Here is a 20,942-nt window from a genome sequence, read left to right as displayed (position 1 = left end):
ACCAACCTGGGGAGTTCATCTTTCACTGTCCTATCTTTTTGCCTTTTTATTCTGTGCATGGGGTTGGGTTCTCAAGGCAAAAATACTGAAGTGGTTCATCCCTTTTCCAATGGACCACATTTTATCAGAACTCTCCACCATGACCCCTCCATCTTGGTGGCCTGCTGCAGGGCTGGGGGCACTGAATGCAGCAGTGCCTGCATGGGACCTTTGAAGGAGGTCCCCATTATCTTCCTTACCTCCACCATAGTTTGGCCTCAGGTCAAATAACAGGGAGGGAACACAGCCCTGCCCTTCAACAGAAAATTGGATTAAAGATTTACTGAGCATGGCCCCACCCATCAGAACAAGACCCAGTTTTCCCCCTCAGTCAGTCTCTCCCATCAGGAAACTTGCATAAGCCTCTTATCCTTCTTCATCAGAGGGCAGACAGACTGAAAACCACAGTCACAGAAAATTAACCAATCTGATTACATGGACCACAGCCTTGTCTAATTCAATGAAACTATGAGCAATGCTGTGTAGGGCCACCCAAGATGGACGGGTCATGGTGGCACATAGTACTTCATGTTTAATTTGTATTATTTATTTCTTCTAGTTATGGGTTGTCTTAACACACTAGCCACATGGTTAATGTAACTGAATTGTGAATTTTATTTAATTTTAATTAAATTTTAAAACAGTCTCCATACAGTTACTGGAAAATTTTAAAGTGTTTTCAGTAATTTTGACTATAAAAATCTTCTGTTCAGCTGTAAGTTTTATAAAAAATAAATATCAAGTATTTCTGATGAAAATTTAGCATCTGAATTGAGATAAGCTATAATTATAAATACACATCAGATTCTGATGACTTAATATTAAAAAGAATATAAACTGTTTCCATTGATTTTTATAGTATTTTATATTTTATATTTATAGTATTTTATATTTAGTATTTTATACTGTTTCAATATATTGGAATAAATAAAGTGCATTATTAAAATTATTTTCACCTTTTCTTTTTTTACTTTTAAAATGACACAGAAACTTAAAATGACGTAAGTGGCTTGAAGTATATTTCTGTTGGATAGCACTGTTCTAGACCCTGGGTCGGGGGGAAAGCAGTGGAATATAGACTGGGGGAGTTGCTTTTTCTACGTACACAAATACCCCTGTATATTCTAGAACCTGGGTGGAATCTCCACCTAGTGAAGCCTTCCTCTCCCATCAAATTAATCCTACCTCCTACCCTTTTGCAGAAAACCAGTGCCTTTAATGAGCTTGGCCTTGCTGATAGGAGTGTTTTGTATTCTTCAGGTATTTCAGGAGGAAAAAAAGTTATGAGTCACTGCTGTATGTTAAAGAGTATCACACAGGTTCAACACTGATCAATGATTTTGATGAAATAAATTTCTGGAGAACTCTTAACTAGTACTAGCATATAAAGTTGTTCTCTAAAATACAATGTACCACTAATCCTGGAGACTTAAAATGAAGAAGAATTAAAGTAGATTTTAGTTAAGAGATGAGTTTCTTTGTAGCCAAAGATGGAGAAGCTCTATACAGTCAGCAAAAACAAGACTGGGAGCTGACTGTGACTCAGATCATGAACTCCTTATTGCCAAATTCAGACCTACATTGAAGAAAGTAGGGAAAATCACTAGACCATTCAGGTATAACCTAAATCAAATCCCTTATGATTATATAGTGGAAATGAGAAATAGATTTAAGGGATTAGATCTGATAGATACAGTGCCTGATAAACTATGGATGGAGGTTCCTGACATTGTACAGGAGACAGGGATCACGACCATCCCCATGGAAAAGAAATGCAAAAAAGCAAAATGGTTGTCTGAGGAGGCCTTACAAATAGCTGTGAGAAGAGATGTGAAAAGCAAAGGAGACCAAAATGGACTCAGAGGGAGAGGGAGAGGGTGGGATGATTTGGGAGAATGGCATTCTAACATGTATACTATCATGTAAGAATCGAATCGCCAGTCTATGTCTGATGCAGGAAACAGCATGCTTGGGGCTGGTGCATGGGGATGACCCAGAGAGATGTTATGGGGAGGGAAGTGGGAGGGGGGTTCATGTCTGGGAACGCATGTAAGAATTAAAGATTTTAACATTAAAAATAAATAAATAAATAAATAACTTTAAAAAAGAAAGCAAAGGAGGAAAGCAAAGATATAAGCATCTGAATGCAGAGTTCCAAAGAATAGCAAGAAGAGATAAGAAAGCCTTCTTCAGCGATCAGTGCAAAGAAATAGAGGAAAACAACAGAATGGTCAAGACTAGAGATCTCGTCAAGAAAATTAGAGATACCAAGGGAACATTTCATGCAAAGATGGGCTCGATAAAGGACAGAAATGGTAGGGACCTAACAGAAGCAGAAGATATTAAGAAGAGGTGGCAAGAATACACAGAAGAACTATACAAAAAAGATATTCATGACCGAGATAATCGTGATGGTGTGATCACTCACCTAGAGCCAGACATCCTGGAATGTGAAGTCAAGTGGGCCTTAGGAAGCATCACTATGAACAAAGCTAGTGGACGTGATAGAATTCCAGTTGAGCTATTTCAAATCCTGAAAGATGATGCTGTGAAAGTGCTGCACTCAATATGCCAGCAAATTTGGAAAACTCAGCAGTGGCCACAGGACTGGAAAAGGTCAGTTTTCATTCACTCCCAAAGAAAGGCAATGCCAAAGAATGCTCAAAATACCACAGAGTTGCACTCATCTCACACGCTAGTAAAGTAATGCTCAAAATTCTCCAAGTGAGGCTTCAGCAATATTTGAACCATGAACTTCCAGATGTTCAAGCTGGTTTTAGAAAAGGCAGAGGAACCAGAGATCAGATTGCCAACATCTGCTGGATCATTGAAAAAGCAAGAGAGTTCCAGAAAAACATCTATTTCTGCTTTATTGACTATGCCAAAGCCTTTGTGTGGATCACAATAAACTGTGGAAAATTCTGAAAGAGATGGGAATACCAGACCACCTGACCTGCCTCTTGAGAAACCTGTATGCAGGTCAGGAAGCAACAATTAGAACTGGACATGGAACAATAGACTGGTTCCAAATAGGAAAGGTTGTCAAGGCTGTATATTGTCACCCTGCTTATTTAACTTATATGCAGAGTACATCATGAGAAACGCCGGGCTGGAAGAAGCACAAGCTGGAATCAAGATTGCTGGGAGAAATATCAGTAACCTCAGATATGCAGATGACACCACCCTTATGGCAGAAAGTGAAGAGGAACTTAAAAGCCTCTTGATGAAAGTGAAAGAGGAGAGTGAAAAAGTTGGCTTAAAGCTCATCATTCAGAAAACAAAGATCATGGCATCTGGTCCCATCACTTCATGGGAAATAGATGGGGAAACAATGGAAACAGTGTCAGACTTTATTTTTTGGGCTCCAAAATCACGGCAGATGTTGATTGCAGCCATGAAATTAAAAGACGCTTACTCCTTGGAAGAAAAGCTATGACCAACCTAGACAGCATATTATAAAGCAGAGACATTACTTTGCCAACAAAGGTCCGTCTAGTCAAGGCTATGGTTTTTCCTGTGGTCATGTATGGATGTGAGAGTTGGACTGTGAAGAAAGCTGAGTGCTGAAGAATTGATGCTTTTGAACTGTGGTGTTGGAGAAGACTCTTGAAAGTCCCTTGAACTGCAAGGAGATCCAACCAGTCCATTCTGAAGGAGATCAGCCCTGGGTGTTCATTGGAAGGACTGATGCTAAACCTGAAACTCCAGTTCTTTGGCCATCTCATGTGAAGAGTTGACTCACTGGAAAAGACTCTGATGCTGGGAGGGATTGGGTGCAGGAGGAGAAGGGGATGACAGAGGATGAGACATCGCCTCATCGCATCATCCAGAGGCTAGATGGCATCACCAACTCAATGGATGTGAGTCTGAACTCTGGGAGTTGGTGATGGACATCAAGGCCTGGCGTGGTGCAATTCATGGGGTCACAAAGAGTCGGATACAACTGAGCGAGTGAACTAAACTGAAGAGATGAGTTGCTGGATCAAAAGCTAAGGAAGCTGAGGAAAGCATCTTGTGTTCTAAGGCTAATTTTCCCAGATTAAAAAAAAGAAAAAAACTCAGAAAGCTTAATAACCATACATTTCTGTCTCTGAATTGAAACTGGACTTATGTTTTTTCTTCTCATGCTTGTTGGTTCCTGCTGAGTCTTAGTTATATACAGAGATTTCTGACTTGCTTTAAAAGGTGTTATTCTCAAGAAGTATCATGAAGAAAGTTTTTAGTAAATGTTGAGTGACTGCTGGCAAGTGGTACCACTCTTCTGCCTTAGCTGTTTAGAATACTTATTATATATTCTTTCTCTATCACCCCCAAATAATTTTTTTAATCTATAATATTCTTTAGCTTAATACATATGTCAAAGATTATTTCATACCCTCTCAGTCAAATCAGTTTTCTAGAGAAGAGAGCCTTTTCCTGAGACTGCTGTTTCAGATTCACATAAGATACATTTCCCTGGAAGCCCCTTTGTATGGTCTAGCTTCCTATTACAGTGAATAAAGAAGTGATCTCAGTGTCCCAACTAGAAACGGGTGTCAAGACAATTGCCTGAGTAGCTCACAGGAAGACAGCTGATTTCATTTGATAAATTTTCCTTATTTCAATAGCAATAGTATTTTCTACAAAACCATAAAATCAAACACATGTAAGGGTGGATGATGAACCAGAGGCATGCAGCTAGTGTGTGGTAAACATGGGACGTGCCTGAATTGTAATCTTTTGGTTTTAAAGTGAGGAATTTGAAGCCCTGAGGGGGTGACTTCAGTGAATGAACCAGGAATGAACCAGGCCAAGTTTCAAAGTTGCATCTCAATTTCTTAGTATAGAAAAACCATATTTGCCCCAAGTTTGTAATTCTGTATGTTTCCTGCAAGACTCTGGAAAATGTCAGGAATTCGTAACTCACTTGTTTAGGATGAGAACCTGAGACTTTGGGGGATGATTTATGAAATGGTTTATAGATACTCCTCTGTTAATGAGTCCAAATTACTTTATGTACCTGTCTCTATGGTCTAAACAGTGAGGATTTACTCTGTTCTCAGAGCTCTACATCTAAGGAGTGAGTTCCTAACTAGGACTCTATCCTATTACCTTCTAACAGAATAAAGTTGATCTTGAGATCTCTGGTACTGTGAGGCACAGACATCTCTCAAATGTCTACTTGGGCAGTGTGAACAGATTGAAAAATGATGAACAGGTTAATAATCTCTTATCAGTCCCCAAACCCATATGAATCTGACTTCAGGTTTTAATTTTATCTCTTTAAAGCTTTTATTAAGTGGCTCCTGTCTGCATATGGTGACATACATTCAAATTTTCACTCCAGAAAACCTTGGAGAAATAAGTCATTCTTAGAAGCTTAGTGTTCTGAATTACTACAGGTTTATTCCATTACACCTTAAAACTTATTTTTAAAAATAATTTTAATTGGAAAGTATCCTAAAGTGGATTATACCATTCTTCCTTATATTTAGTTTGTTGGGTCTAATTTTAACCATTCATTAATGACTGAAAAAGTTGGCTTAAAGCTCAGCATTCAGAAAACTTAAGATCATGGCATCTGGTCCCATCACTTCATGGCAGATAGATGGGGAAACAGTGGCTGACTTTATTTTTCTGGGCTCCAGAATCACTGCCGATGGCAGTTGCAGCAATGAAATTAAAAGACGCTTACTCCTTGGAAGGAAAGTTATGACCAACCTAGACAGCATATTAAAAAGCAGAGACATTACTTTGCCGACAAAGGTCCATCTAGTCAAGGCTATGGTTTTTCCAGTAGTCATGTATGGATGTGAGAGTTGGACTGTAAAGAAAGCTGAGCGCTGAAGAATTGATGCTTTTGAACTGTGGTGTTGGAAAAGACTTTTGAGAGACCCTTTGACTGCAAGGAAATCCAACCAGTCCATCCTAAAGGAGATCAGTCCTAGGTATTCATTGGAAGGACTGATGTTGAGGCTGAAACTCCAATACTTATAGCCACCTGATGTGAAGAGCTGACTCATTGGAAAAGACCCTGATGCTGGGAAAGATTGAAGGCAGGAGGAGAAGGGGACAACAGAGGATGAGATGGTTGGATGGCATCATCGACTCAACAGACATGGGTTTGGGTAGACTCCAGGAGTTGGTGATGGACAGGGAGGCCTGGTGTGCTGCGGTTCACGGGGTCACAAAGAGTGGGACATAACTGAGTGACTGAAATCCTTATGAAGTATGTGTGTATATATATAAAGGATACAAAGTTCCATGGGCTTTTAGTCTGTTCATAACTCTGTTTTAACCACAAGCCCATGTTTGGTGCATAATTTTGTAAGATGTAAGGTTTTCAGGAATGCATACTGTTATAAAAACTACTGGATTTAAGATCGTAGCTGAAAAGGTTTGAAAGCCACTGCCTTAGTAAGCTCTTTCCTTGTGCTAATAGTAATTTCTTATGTTACATAGCACTTGACTATTTGCCAAACCTCTCTCTATATACTATAGCCTATCACAAGTAAACTAGGGAAGGGATTTATTTCTTGTTTTTAAACTATAGTAAGCAAGCATAATGAAACCAAAGAGAGTATAGGCTTTGAAATTAGCCCTTAATTTTAGCCTTTCCATTTAGTAGCCATGTGACCTTGGATGCTATAATTAATCTTGTTTAATTTCAGAACCTCAGCTCTTTCCCCCCCCCCTATTTAAATGAAAAATGCCAGATTTTTGGGTGCTTTAAAACAGGGGTCTCCAGCCCCTGGACCATGAACCAGTAGCGGTCTGTGGCCTGTTGGGAACTGGGCCGCACAGCAGGAAATGAGCAGCAGACAAGTGAGCAAAGCTTCAGCTGCAGTTACAGCCGCTCCCCATCACTTGCATTACTGCTGAGTTCCACCTCCTATCAGATGAGCAGTGAGGTGTGTAATTACTTCATTATATATCACAATGTAATAATGATAGAAATAAAGTGCACAATAAATGTAATGAACTTGAATCATCCCAAAACCACTCCCTGCCTCATCCATGGAAAAATTGTCTTCCATGAAACTGGGCCCTGGTGCCAAAAAGGTTGGGATCTCCTGCTTTGAATCAAGTAATGATCAAAGGATTGATCTAAGAAGAAAACATAAGATTTGTAAATATTTATGCAGCCAGCATAGGAGCACCTCAATACATAAGGCAAGCAGTAACACACATAAAAGGGAAGTTGGCAGTAATACAGTAGTACTAGGGGACTTTAACTCCCCACTTACACCAATGGACAGATCATTAAAACAGAAAATTAAAAAGGAAACACAAACCTTAAATGACACATTAGAGCAGATGGACCTTATTGATATATTCAGGACTTTCTATCCAAATGCAGAATACATTTTCTTCTCAAGTGCACATGGAACATTCTCCAGGATAGACATCTTGGGTTACAAATCAAGCCTTGGTAAATTTAAGAAAAATGAAATCATATCGAGCATCTTCTCTGACCACAGTGTGATGAGACTAGATATCAATTACAAGAAAAAAAAATATAAAACACACATGAAGATTAAACAGTATGATTCTGAAGAATGAATCAGTTACTGAAGAAATAAAAAGAGAAATCAGAAAATTCCTAGAAATGAATGACAACGAAAACTACAACCCAAAACCTGTGGGATGCAGCAAAAGCAGTCCTAAGAAGGAAGTTTATACCAATACAGTCCTACCTCAAGAAACAAGAAAAACAGAATAGGCAACCTCACTTTACATTTAAAACAACTGGAAAAAGACGAATTAAAAAATCCCCTAAAGTTAGTAGAAGGAAAGAAATCAGAGATAGAGCAGTGAAAAAGAAATGAAATAATAGTAAAGATTAATAAAACTAAAAGTGGATTCTTTGAAAAGAAAAACAAAACTGACAAACCATTAGCCAGGCTCATCAAGAAAAAAAGGGAGAAAAATCAAATTAACAAAATTAGAAATGAAAAAGGAGAGGTTACAACTGACAATGTAGAAATACCAGGGATCATAAGAGACTATTATGAGCAACAGCAGACAATGAAATGGACAACCTGGGAGAAATGGATAGATTCTTAGACAAAGTCAACCTTCCAAGACTGAACCAGGAAGAGATAGAAAGTATGAACAGGCCAGTCACAAGCAGTGAAATCTAAACTATGATTAAAAATAAACTCCCAAAAAGCAAAAGCCCAGATGGCTTCACGGGTGAATTCTGTCAAACATTTAAGAAGAGCTAATGCCTAACCTTCTGAAACTCTTTCAGACAGTTAGAGGAAGGAGCACTTCCAAACTCATTCTACAAGGCTGCCATCACCCTGATACGAAAACTACATAAAGATAACACACAAAAAGAAAATGACAGGCCAGTATCACTAACGAACATAGATGTAAAAATCCTCAACAAAATTCTAGCAAACAGAATACGACAACACATTAGAAAGATCATATACCATGATCAAGTCGGGTTTATCCCAGGGATGCAAGGATCCTTCAGTATACACAAATCAATCAGTATGATACACCATATTAACAAGTTGAAAAATAAAAAACCATGTGATAATCTCAGTAGATGCAGAAAAAGCTTTCAACAAAATTCAGCATCTGTTTATGATACCAACTCTCAAAAAACAGGCATAGAAGGAACCTACCTCAACATAAAGGCCATATATGCTAAACCCAGAGCAAGCATTATTCTCAGTGCGTGAAAAACTGAAAGCATTCTCTCTAAGATCAGGAACAAGACAAAGGTGCCCACTCTCACAGCTGTTATTCAGCATAGTTTTAGAAGTCCTAGCTATGGCAATCAGAGAAGAAAAGGAAATAAAAGGTATCCAAATTGAAAAAGAAGGAAAATTCACTGTTTTTAGAGAATATGATACTATACATAGAAAACCCTAAAGATACTGTCAGAAAATTACTAGAGCTAATCAGTGAATTTAGTAAAGTCACAGGATACAAAATCATTACACATAAATCCCTGGCATTCCTATACACTCACCTTGAAAAATCAGAGAAATTAAGGAATCAATCCCATTTACCACTGCAACAAGAAGAATAAAATACTGGGAATAAACCTATTCAAGGAGACTAAAGAGCTGTGTACAGAAAACTATAAGACACTGATGAAAGAAAACAAAGATGACAGATGGAGATAGATTCCACGTTCCTGGATTGGAAGAATCAGTATTGTGAAAGTTACTATACTATTAAATGCAATCTACAGATTCAGTGCAGTCACTGTCACATTATCAGTGACATTTTTCACAGAACTAGAACGAGGATATTTCACAATTTGTTTGGAAACACAAAAGACCCTGAATAGCCAATGCAATCTTGAGAAAGAAGAATGGAGCTGGAGGAATTAACCTTCCTGACTTCAGACTGTGCTACAAAGCTGCAGTCATCAGGACAGTATGGTATTGGTGCAAAAACAGAGATATAGATCAATGGAACAAGATAGAAACCCCAGAGATAAACCCACACAGCTACAGGCACCTAACCTTTGACAAAGGAGACAAAAATTTACAATGGTGAAAGATAGTCTCTTCAGTAAATAGTGCTGGGAAAACTGGACATGTGAAAGTATGAAATTAGAACACTTCCTAACACCATACACAAAGAACAAAGATAAACTCAAAATGTGTTAAAGACCTAAACATAAAACCCAAAGCTATAAAACTCTTAGAGGAAAACATAGGCAGAAGGCTCTTTGATATAAATTACAGCAAGATCCTCTGTGACCCACCTCCTACAGTAATGGAAATAAAAATAAACAAGTGGGAGCTAATTACACTTAAAAGCTTTTGCACAGCAAAGGCGACTATAAACAAGGTGAAAAGACAACCCTCAAAATGGGATAAAAAAATTGCAAATGAAACAACTGACAAAGGATTAACTTCTAAAATGTACAGTTTGTGCAACTCAATACCAGAAAAACAAACAACTCAATCAAAAAGTGGGCAGAAGACCTAAGCAGACATTTTTCTAAAGAAGACATACAGGTAGCTAATAAATACATGAAAACATGCTTAGCATCGTTCAGTATTAGAGAAATGCAAATCAAAAACTATAATAGATATCACTTCACCAGTCAGAATGGCCATCATCAAAAAATCTACAAACAGTAAATACTGAAGAGAGTGTGGGAAAAAAGGAACCCGGTTCCTCTGCTGTTGGGAATGTATATTGATATAGCCACTATGGAGATTCCTTAAAATCACTAGGAATAAAACTACTATATGACCCTGTAATCCCACTACTGGGCATATACCCTGAGGAAACCATAATTGAAAAAGACGCATGTACCCCAGTGTTCATAGCAGCACTATTTACAATAGCTAAGACATGAAAGTAACCTAGATGTCTATCAACAGATGAATGGATAAAGAATCTCTGGTATATATACACAATGGAATATTACTCAGCCATATAAAGAAACACATTTGAGTTAATTCTAACGAGGTAGATGAACCTAGAGCTTTTTATACAGAGGAAGTAAATCAGAAAGAGAAGTATATATTAATGCATATATATGGAATCTAGAAAGATGATACTAATGAACCTATTTGCGGGGCAGTAATGGAGACGCAGATATAAAGAACAGACTTGTGGATGCAGGATGGGAAGAAGAGGGTGGGAAGCATTGAGACAGTATCATGAAAACATATACAGTACAATGTGTAAAATAGATAGCCAGTGGGAATTTGCTGTATGCCTCAGGGAACTCAAACTGGGGCTCTGTGACAAACTAGAGCAGTGGGATGGGGTGAGAGGTGTTAGGGAGTTCAAGAGGGCAGGGACATATGTATAGGGATATATGTATACCTATGACTGATTCATGTTGATGTATGGCAGAAACCAAACCGAACCAATACAATACAATCCTTCAATTAAAAATATATTTTTAAAATATATAACAATTTATCATTTTACCATTTTAATGCTTAAGTGCATTTATAGTGACGTATAGCCTTCGCTGCTGTCCAACTCCAGAATATTTTCATCATTTCAAACAGAAACTCTGTACCCATTAAATCATAACTCTCCATTCCCCCTCTTTGCCCAGCCCCTAATAACCTCTGTTCTACTTCCTTTCTCTAGGAATTTCCCTATTCCAGTTGCCAAGTGCAAGTGAAATCATACAGTAGTTAGCCTTTTGTACTTGGCTTATTTCACTGAGCATAATGTCTTCAAGATTCATCCATGTTGCAGCGTGTATCAGAATTTTATTCCTTTTTATGGCTGAATAGTATTCGATTGTATGTATAAGCCTTATTTTATTTATTCGGTCAGTCATTGGTGGACACTTAGATTGTTTCTACTCTTTTGCTACTGTGAATAATGCTGCTCTGAACATTTGTGCACAGGTACCTGTTTCAGTCCCTGTTTTCAGTTCTTTTGGGAATATACCTAGAAGTGGAGTTACTGGGTCATTTGGTATTTCCATGTTTAACTTTTTAAAGTTTTCCACAGCAGCTGTACCATTTTTTAATTTCCACTAGCAATTCACAAGGGCTCTAATTTCTCCATATCCTTGCTAGCACTTAGGATTTTTCTTTTTTTCTTCATAATAACCACCCCAGTGGGTGTGAAGTAGTATCTCATTGTGACTTTAACTTGCACTTTCCTAATGATTAAGCGTCTGCCTCCAATGCGAGAGACCTGGGTTCAATCCCTGGGTTGGGAAGATCCCCTGGAGAAGGAAATGGCAACCCACTCCAGTATTCTTGCCTGGAGAATCCCATCGACGGAGGAGCCTGGTAGGCTACAGTCCATGGGGTCGCAAAGAGTTGGACACGACTGAGCGACTTCACCTTCACCTTCCTAATGATTAATGATGTTGATTTTTATGTACTTATTGGCCATCTACATAGATAAACGGGGGCTTCCCAGGCGGCACTAGTGGTAAAGAACCTGCATGCCAGTGCAGGAAATGTAAGAGATGTGGGTTCAATCCCTGGGTCAGGAAGGTCCCCTGGAGAAGACCATGGAAACCCACTCCAGTATTCTTGCCTAGAGAATCTCATGGACAGAGGAGCCTGGTGGGCTGCTGTCCATAGGATCGTAACAGCTGAACATGACTGAAGCAACTTAGCACGCACATGTAGATAAATGGAGAAATACCTATTCAGGTCCTTTGCTGATTTTTCAGTTGGATTTTTTGAGGGTTTCTTTCTTTTTTTTTTTTTTTTTGTCATTGAATTGGAGGAGTTCTGTACATATTCTAGTGATTAGTCCCTTATCAGATGAATGATTTGCCAATGTTCTCTGCCATTTTGTAGGTTTTCTTCTCATCCATGTGATAGTGCTCTTTGATGCACAAATGTTTTTCATTTTGATGAAGTTCAGTTTATCTCTTTTTTTCTTTTGTTGCCTGAGATTTAGATGTCAAATTCCAGAATTATTGAAAAATTCAGTGTCATGAAGATTTTCTTCTCTGTTTTCTCTAAACGTTTTATAATTTTAGCTCTAAAGTTTTGGTCTTGATACATTTTGAGTTAATTTTTATATATGGTATAAGCTAAAGGTCCATCTTCATTCTTTGGCACGTGGGTATCCAGATTTCCTAGCATCATTTGTGGAAAAGAGTATTCTTTCCCCATTGAATGTTGTTGGCACCTTTATTAAAAATCATTTGACTGTACATATTTGAGTTTATTTCTGGGCTCCCTGTTCTGTTGGTCTGTGTGCCTGTCCTTCTGCTAGTACCCTCACATACACTGTTTCAATTACTATAGCTTTGTAGTAAGTTTTGAAGCCAGGAATTGTGAGTCTTCTAACATTATTCTTCATTTTCAAGATTGTTTAAGCTATTAGAGGTCCTTGAGATATCACGTGAATTTTAGGATGGCTTTTTCTATTTTTGCAGAAAAACATCATTGGGGTTTTGATAGGGATTGCATTGAGTCTGTAGATCTTTACGTAGTATTGTCTTAACATTAGTCTTCTAATTCATGAATGTAAGTGTCTTTATACTTCATTATTTCTTCAATTTCTTTCAGCGATGTTTGTAGTTTTCAGTGTACAATACTTTGGTTATATGGCTGTTATATTTCTCACAGTGAATTAATAGAGTAACCTTCTAGTTTATCTATTGTTGTTTAAAATTACCTATTAATGCCCTGAAAAGTCTGTTCTGTTTTTAACAGAATCAGGGTTCTGAACTCAAAAAGCTGAGGGAAGGATCCTGGAAATTGGAAACTTAACTAAATTATTGCCCCTGGGAAGCCCTTCTGGGTGTTCAGCCTGCTGGTTTTCTCTGATTAAAACCTAATTTCATTGCAGGTCTCCTTTGATCTACAATTGTTCATATTTCTAATTTTTTTTAATCTTTTGCTTCTAGATTTCTCCATCTTGTTAAAGAGGAAATTCCTATTTGATATAGCTGATGATACCATGCAAAAATCAGATCCTCGAAAAGGTCAGAACCTGTACTTATATGTGATAGAAATGAAGAGTTATCTTCTGTTAGGCTGTGGATGAATGTATGTGTCACAGAAAGCTGTTCAAGTAAATAAAAGTATCTCATCCTTTCTTACCAACTTATCCTGCAATTTCACAAATCCTGCATGTCATTTTGTAGCTCTTTTATAAGGTACTCTTCACATAATTGTCTCAAATAGTCTTTTCTGTAATCTTATGAAACAGAGACTGTTGCTATTCCTGTTCTGTGGAAACATTACTCAACATGTTGTTCCTATAAACTGCAAGATTTTGTCCCGAATCTTTTTGCCTTTAAATCTTACTCTTCTTACTACCTCATAAGTTCATGATCACTATTAGAATTTAGTAGACATGTAAGTATGGAAGCTGTATGAACATTAAAAATAATATACATGAAAGTCTATGAAAAAGTTACAGCCTCTTTATGGGTATAAAATATTATTAATAAATCAAATCATGACATTGAATATTTAAATATAATCTCTAGAATCATCCAGACTCCTCATTATGTGTATACCATTGTCTTATTGTGGCAAATGGCACTCTTTGCTGATACTTTCTTTTGTATTCTCATCTTGTTCAGTTTCCGTCATTTGTCTCTGTAGCTTCGCTTCCCCCTTTCCATCTATAGTAGCTGCTGGTTATTATCCATACACTTAATCCATTTCCATGTCTTAGTACTTTTATACTACATTGCCTTTAACACAAATGCCTATTCATCTTTCTTTTCTGACAATCCTACCTCAAGTCATCTGTGAAACTTTCCTCCTCTCCCCAAGCAAAGTCAGTCATTCCTTTTGCTTTTCTCAGAGCACTTTGTATAGCAAATCTCTCTTATAGCAAAAATCACATTATATTATGATTGTGTATTTGCGTTGCTGTCTGTCCTGTTAATCTGCTCTTTGTGAGTTCTTTGTGCACGTAGACGGATTCATTTGTCTTCATGTCCTTACCACTCAGTGTTACTCCTAGGCTTAGCTATGAATGAAATGACAGTTTTCCTTGAAGAATCTGTACAGTATTCTAAGTGAGAGACTGACCACATAAAAATATTCAGAAGTTTATAACTATTTGTAAATGAATATAGTACATGTATTTTGAAGTAGGATAATGGAGTAATCACAGCTAGGCAAATTTATTTAGGGAAGATTCTTCTAGATCAGGGATCAGTAAGCTGTGGTCCATAGGCCAAATCCTGTCAGCTGCCTGTTTTTGTAAATAAAGGTTTATTGGAATATAGCCATGTCCATTTGTTAATGTGTATGGCTACTTTCATTCTACAATGGCAGAATTGAGTAGTTGTAGCAGAAACCATATATCCCATAAAACTGAATTTTTTTACCCTCTGGCTCTTTTCAAAAAGTTTTCTATTCCCTGCTCTACAGGATAGGTTTTGAAAAGAGGTATGAAACAAAGAGGAATGTGAATTGTTGAAGCGTGAGTGTGCATCATAGTGCAATGAAAACAGCCACAGTAGTAGGAATGCCAAGTGAAGCTCCACTCTAATCCAGTTTGTCAGAGAGAAGTATGTTGAAGAAATGAAATGTCAAGAATGCTTTGAGGGTAGACCCAAGATTGGGGTGAGGGAAGACAGGGAGGCATGTCTCCCCACGCCTGGGATACTCACCAGCTGCTAGTAGGGGACCTCCTGTGGACAGGCTGAAGGGAGGACCCTGGGAACAACCGGGTAAGGGGGAGTGGAGGAAACTTGAACCCTGATGACCAGCAACTGTGGGGTTGCTTGGGGAGGTGGAGTGGCTTTGGTGCCTTGGGCGGTTTGAGCACCTTTGATCACTGGAAGCAGCGTGCCTGCTCACCTGAGAGGGGTAGGGATCCCTCAGGGATCAGAGGATCCACTAGGGGAAGCCCCTGGGGCTCCCCTTTCATTTAGTGGTGACTGGGGGGAGGTGTAGTTTGGTACTGGGAGTGGCTGGGGTGCCTTTGAGTGCTGGGAGCAGTGCACCTGCTCCTCTGGGCGGGGGTTGGGGGACCTCTGGTGAGATCAGAAGATCTACTGCGGAAGCCTCTGGGGTTCCCCCTTTCACTTGGCCCCAGGGAGCTTTCTGGGGCCCAAGGGCCTGGGTCTCTGCTCTCTGGGGCCTTGTCTACCCTCCCCAGCCCTCTTTACCCTTTGGAAGAGCCCGTCACTCTTCAGGGACCCCCGTCCACTTGGGTGGATCCTGTGGATGTAAGAGGGAGTAGGGAGGCTCATTTTTGGAGAGAAAAAGGTGGGCTGGTTTGGGGAGGCTCCTGTGGGTTATAAGAGCAGGGAACTACCTGGTGTCCTGCCACCCATTCGATTCTGGGAAGCCTCCTAAGGCTCCCAGGCCCAGCCCTCCACCATCCAGAGTCCCCCTCCTGGCTCTCCAGCCTCCAGAGGCCCCTCCTCCTTCCAGGCTGAGCTTTCGGCCATCTGGAAGGTCCCCTCCACCCTCCAGGGTACCCATCCTCTGTGGGCCTCCTCACCCTTCCAGGGACCCTGTCTGCTCTCTAGCCTGGGCCCTCCCCAATCCAGGATCCCTTTCTACCATCTGGTTCCCTCCTACTTCTCAGGGCCCCCTCCATCCTCCAGGGCCCCCTCCCTCTCAGCCCCCTCCACCCTCCAGGGTGAGCCCTCTGTTCCCTGGGGACCAATCCTCAGGGGCCCCCTCTGTCCTCCAGGGCCACCTCCAAGGATACCCTCTGCCCATGTAGGTCCTGCAGGTATAGGAGGGAGGGGAGATATAGCGGGGGCAGCCAGGGGATGGTCCTTCTGGTACAGAGGAGAGGGAAATCCATCTGGTGTTGTGCCACCCACTTGGCCCTGGGGAGCCTCCTAGGGACCTGGTCCTTATCTTCCACACCCCAAATCCAGACGCACTGCAGAGGCCCCCTCAGGTAGGTTGAGCCTGGACCTTCCCCCAACCCCACCCAGGGCTTTTTCTGAAGGCTTGGGTCCTAAGTCAGGATTCCACCCCCACCTAAATCCCATCTCCACCTAACCATTTCCACCACCTGAGCCACTCACCATCTACGCCCACCCTTCAAAGCCAAGGTTTTTTTTTGCCTTTTGGATTTTTACTGTTTACCAGTAGAGTTTGGTTTTATCCTCCAGTGGTTGTTTCATATATATTCTTATTCTTTCTACTATTTCAGTTAGTTTTCCATGCTTATTTTATTATCTATACTCTTTGTTGTTATTCTACTCACTCTTATTTTCATTTTTATTACATATATATATATAAAATATATGTGTGTGTGTGTGTGTGTGTGTGTGTATACTTTTTTGTTTCTCTTTTCTTCTCTCTCATTGCTATTGAAGTCTGGTTTTACCCTTCAGGCGGTTTTATTTTTTATACTTTGTTATTGTTCTGCCTTTTTTTCTTTTTATTCCCACACTCCACTACATTGCTGGAGTAACAGAGAACATCAAGTTCCAGAGAATATTAATCGGAGTGAGGGATCCCAGAGGTCTGTATCTCAATAACAAGACCTGGCTCTATCTAACTGCCTACACACTCTACTACTGGAAACCTCAGGCCAAACAACTAGTGAGACAGGAACACGGTCCCACCCATCAAAATAAACAACAGAAAATGAAGGAGCAAGGTAAAAAGTATACAGCCAAATAAATGAGGAGGAAGTAGGCAACCTCTCTGAAAAATAATTTAGAGTAATGATAGTAAAGAAGTTTCAAAATATTGAAAATAGAGTGGAGAAAATACAAGAAACATTTAACACATTTAACAAAGACCTAGAAGAAATAAAGAAACAGTGACAACACAATTACTGAAAGTACTCTAGGAGAAATCGATAGCAGAATAACTGAGGCAGAAGAATGGATCAGTGAATTGAAAGATAGAATGATAGAAATAACAGTCATCAAAGTGTTAGCCACTCAGTTGTGTCTGACTCTTTGCAACCTCATGGACTATAGCCCACCAGGCTGCTCTGTCCATGGGGATTCTTCACTCAAGAATACTAGAGTGAGTTGCCATTCCCTTCTCCAGGGGTCCTTCTGGACACAGGGATTGAACCTAGGATGCCCACATTGCAGTCAAGACTGTTTACCACTGAGCCACCAGGAAGCCCTCAGTAACTGCCGTGGAGCAGAAGAGAGAAAAAAGAATGAAAAGAATTAAGGACAGTCTCAAAGATCTCTGGGACAGTATTAAATGCACCAACATTTGAATTATAGGGGTCCCAAAATAAAGAGAAAAAGAGTATGAGAAAATATTTGAGGAGATAAGAGTTGAAAAATTCCCTAAAATGGGAAAGGAAATAACCACCCAAGTCCAGTAAACCCAGAGCATCCCATATAGGATAAACCCAAAGAGAAAAACACCAAGACACATATAAATTAATCAAACTAACAAAAATTAAGCACAAAGAAAAAAATATTAAAAGCTGCAAGGGGAAAGGAAAAAAAATAACATAAAAAGGAATCCCCAGAGGTTAAAGAATCTGCCTTCAATGCAGGAGACCTAGGTTCAGTCCCTGGGTTGACAAGATCCCCTGAAGAAGGAAATGGCTATCTGCTGCAGTATTCTTGCCTGGAGAATATCCACTGAAGCCTGGTGGGCTACAGTCCGTAGGGTTGCAAAGAACCAGACACAACTGAAGCAACTTAGCAGACACACATTCACAAAATCTCCGTAAGTCTAACAGCTAATTTTTCAGTAGGAACTATGCAGGTGTTTAAAGTGAAAGAAAAAAATGATGAAAGAAAAAAACCTGTAACCAAGATTACTCTACCCATCAGAGATCTCATTTAGGTTTGATGGTGAAATCAAAAGCGTTACAGACAAAAGCTGAAAGAATTCAGCACCACCAAACCAGCCTTACAATAAACGCTAAGGAAATTCTCTAGCAGGAATCACAACAGAAGAAACAGACCACAAAAACAAACCCTAAATGATTAAGCAAATGGCAGTAGGAACATATATGTCAATAACTACCTTAAATGTAAATGGATTAAATGCACCAAGCAAAAAACACAGACTGGCTGAATAGATATAGAAACAAGACCCATGTATATGCTGCCTGTAAGATAACTCACTTTAGACCTAAAGACACAGACTGAAAGTCAGGGGATAGATAAAGGTATTCCATGCAAATGGGAATCAAAAGAAAGCAGGGGTAGCAATACTCATATCAGACAAAATAGACTTTAAAGTAAAAACTTTTACAAGAGTTTAGGAAGGACACTACATAATGACCAAGGGATCAACCCAAGAAGATATAATGATTATAAATATTTATTCAGCCAACATAGGAGCACCTCAATACATAAGGCAAATGCTAACAACCATAAAAGGGGAAAACAACAGTGACACAATAATAGTAGGGGAATTTAACACCCCACTTACACCAATGGACAGATCATCACGACAAAAAATTACTAAGGAAACACAAGCCTTAAATGAAACACAAACCTTAAATGACACATTAGACCATGTGGACCTAATAGGTATCTTCAGGACATTCCATCCCAAAACAGCAGAATACACATTTTTCTCAAGTGCACATAGAACAATCTCCAGGATAGATCACATCTTGGATCACAAATCAAGCTCAGTAAATTTAAGAAAATTGAAATTGTATCAAACATCTTTTCTGAACACAACACTATGTATGAAACTAGATATAACTTACAAGAAAAAAATTGTAAAAAAACACAAACACATGGAGGCTAAACAACACACTTCTAAATAACCAACAGGTCACTGAAGACGTCAAAAGGAAATTTTAAAAAATACCTAGAAACAAATGACAATGAAAATATGATGACCCAAAACCTGTAGGATGCAGTAAAAGCAGTGATAAGAAGGAAGTTTATAGCACTACAAGCCTACCTCAAGAAACAAGAAAAACATCAAGCAACGTAACTTTACACCTAAAGCAACTAGGAAAAGAGCAACAGCAACCAAAAAACCAAAGCCTAGTAGAAGGAAAGAAATCTTAAAGATCAGAGCAGAAATAAAAGAAATGAAATATTAAAGGTGACTAAAACTAAAAGCAGGTTCTTTGAGAAGATAAAATTGACAAACCACTAGCAGGCTTGTCAAGAAAAAAGGAAGAGAACTCAAATCAATAAAAACAAAAACGGAGACATTACAACAGACAACACAGAAATAAAAAGAATCATAAGGGACTACTATGAACAATTATATGCCAATAAAATGGAGAGTCTGGAAGAAATGGGCATATTCTTAGAAAAGTACAACCTTCCAAAACTGAACCAGGAAGAAATAGAAATCATGAATAGACCAATCACAAGGACCAAAATCGAAACTAATCAAAAATCTTCCAACAAGCACAAGCCCAGAACCAGATGGCTTCACAGGCAAATTCTACCAAAAGTTTAGAGAAGAGCTAACACCTATCTCACTCAAACTCTTCCAAAAAACAACAGAGAAAGGAAAGCTCTCAAAAAAAAAAAAAAAAAAAAAAGAAAGGAAAGCTCTCAAACTCATTTTATGAGGCTACCATCACCCTAATACCAAAAGCAGACAAAGATACCACCAAAAAGGAAAATTACAGGCGAGTATCACTGATGAATATAGATGCAAAAAATTCAAAATTCTAGCAAGCAGAATCCAACAACACATTAAATGGATCATACACCATGATCAAGTGGGATTTATCCCAGGGATGCAAAGATGCATCATTATACACAAAGTAATCAATGTGATATACCATATCAACAAACTGAAGGATAAAAATCATATGATCATCTCAATAGATGCATAGAAAGCTTTTGACAAAATTCAACACCCATTTATGATAAAAATTCTTCAGAAAGTAGGCAGAGAGGAAACTTGCTTCAACATAATAAAGGCCTAATAGAATAAAACCAAAGCGAACATTATTCTCATTGGTGAAAATCTGAAAGCATTTCTTCTAAGTTCAGGAACAAGACAAGGGTGCCCACTCTTACCACTTTTATTCAACATAGTTTTGGAAGTCCTATTCATGGCAATCAGAGAACAAAAGGAGATAAATCCAGATTGAAAATGAAGAAGTAAAACTCTCACTATTTGCAGATTACATGATACTATACACAGAAAACCCCAAAGACTCTACCAGAAAATTACTAGAGTTAACCAGTGAATATAGTAAAGTTGCAGGGTATAAAATTAATACACAGAAATCCTTTGCATTCCTATACACTAACAGTGAAAAATCAGAGACGGAAACAATCCCATTCACTATTGCAACAAAAAGAATAAAATACCCAGGAATAAACCTACCCAAAGAGACAAAAGACCTGTATGCAGAAAACTAGAAGACAGAAAACATAGAAGATACAATGAAAGAAATCGAAGTTGACACAAACAGATGGAGAGAGATTTCATGTCCTTGGATTAGAAGAATCAATATTATGAAAATGACTATACTACCTAAAGCAATCTACAAATTCAGTGCAATCCCTATCAAACTACCAATGATATTTTTCACAGATCTAGAACAAAGGATTTCACAATTTATATGGAAACATAAAATGCCCC

The 20,942-nt window shown here is 38.8% G+C and overlaps 1 protein-coding gene across 5 annotated transcripts in view; it reads left to right on the top strand.

The window, feature by feature from the left end:
* SCMH1 (Scm polycomb group protein homolog 1) overlaps positions 1-20,942 on the top strand; it is a 216,212-nt gene that overhangs the window by 35,509 nt on the left and 159,761 nt on the right. For 2 of the 5 annotated variants that reach the window (XM_060397509.1, XM_027968452.3), the window contains exon 2: positions 13,352-13,429. The exons of 1 other annotated variant lie outside the window; for it this stretch is intronic. In XM_060397509.1, the coding sequence (XP_060253492.1) occupies positions 13,405-13,429 (25 nt within the window). In that variant the 5' untranslated portion in view covers positions 13,352-13,404. Of the gene's footprint in view, positions 1-13,351 lie in introns of all 5 variants that reach the window. 2 more of the 5 variants (XM_015091897.4, XM_060397445.1) reach the window with 1 other exon arrangement.

This window comes from Ovis aries, chromosome 1, assembly GCF_016772045.2.
Source record: "Ovis aries strain OAR_USU_Benz2616 breed Rambouillet chromosome 1, ARS-UI_Ramb_v3.0, whole genome shotgun sequence".
Lineage (NCBI taxonomy): Eukaryota > Metazoa > Chordata > Mammalia > Artiodactyla > Bovidae > Ovis > Ovis aries.
Note: the sequence above shows the minus strand (reverse complement) of the source record. Positions and strands in the feature narration are given on the sequence as shown.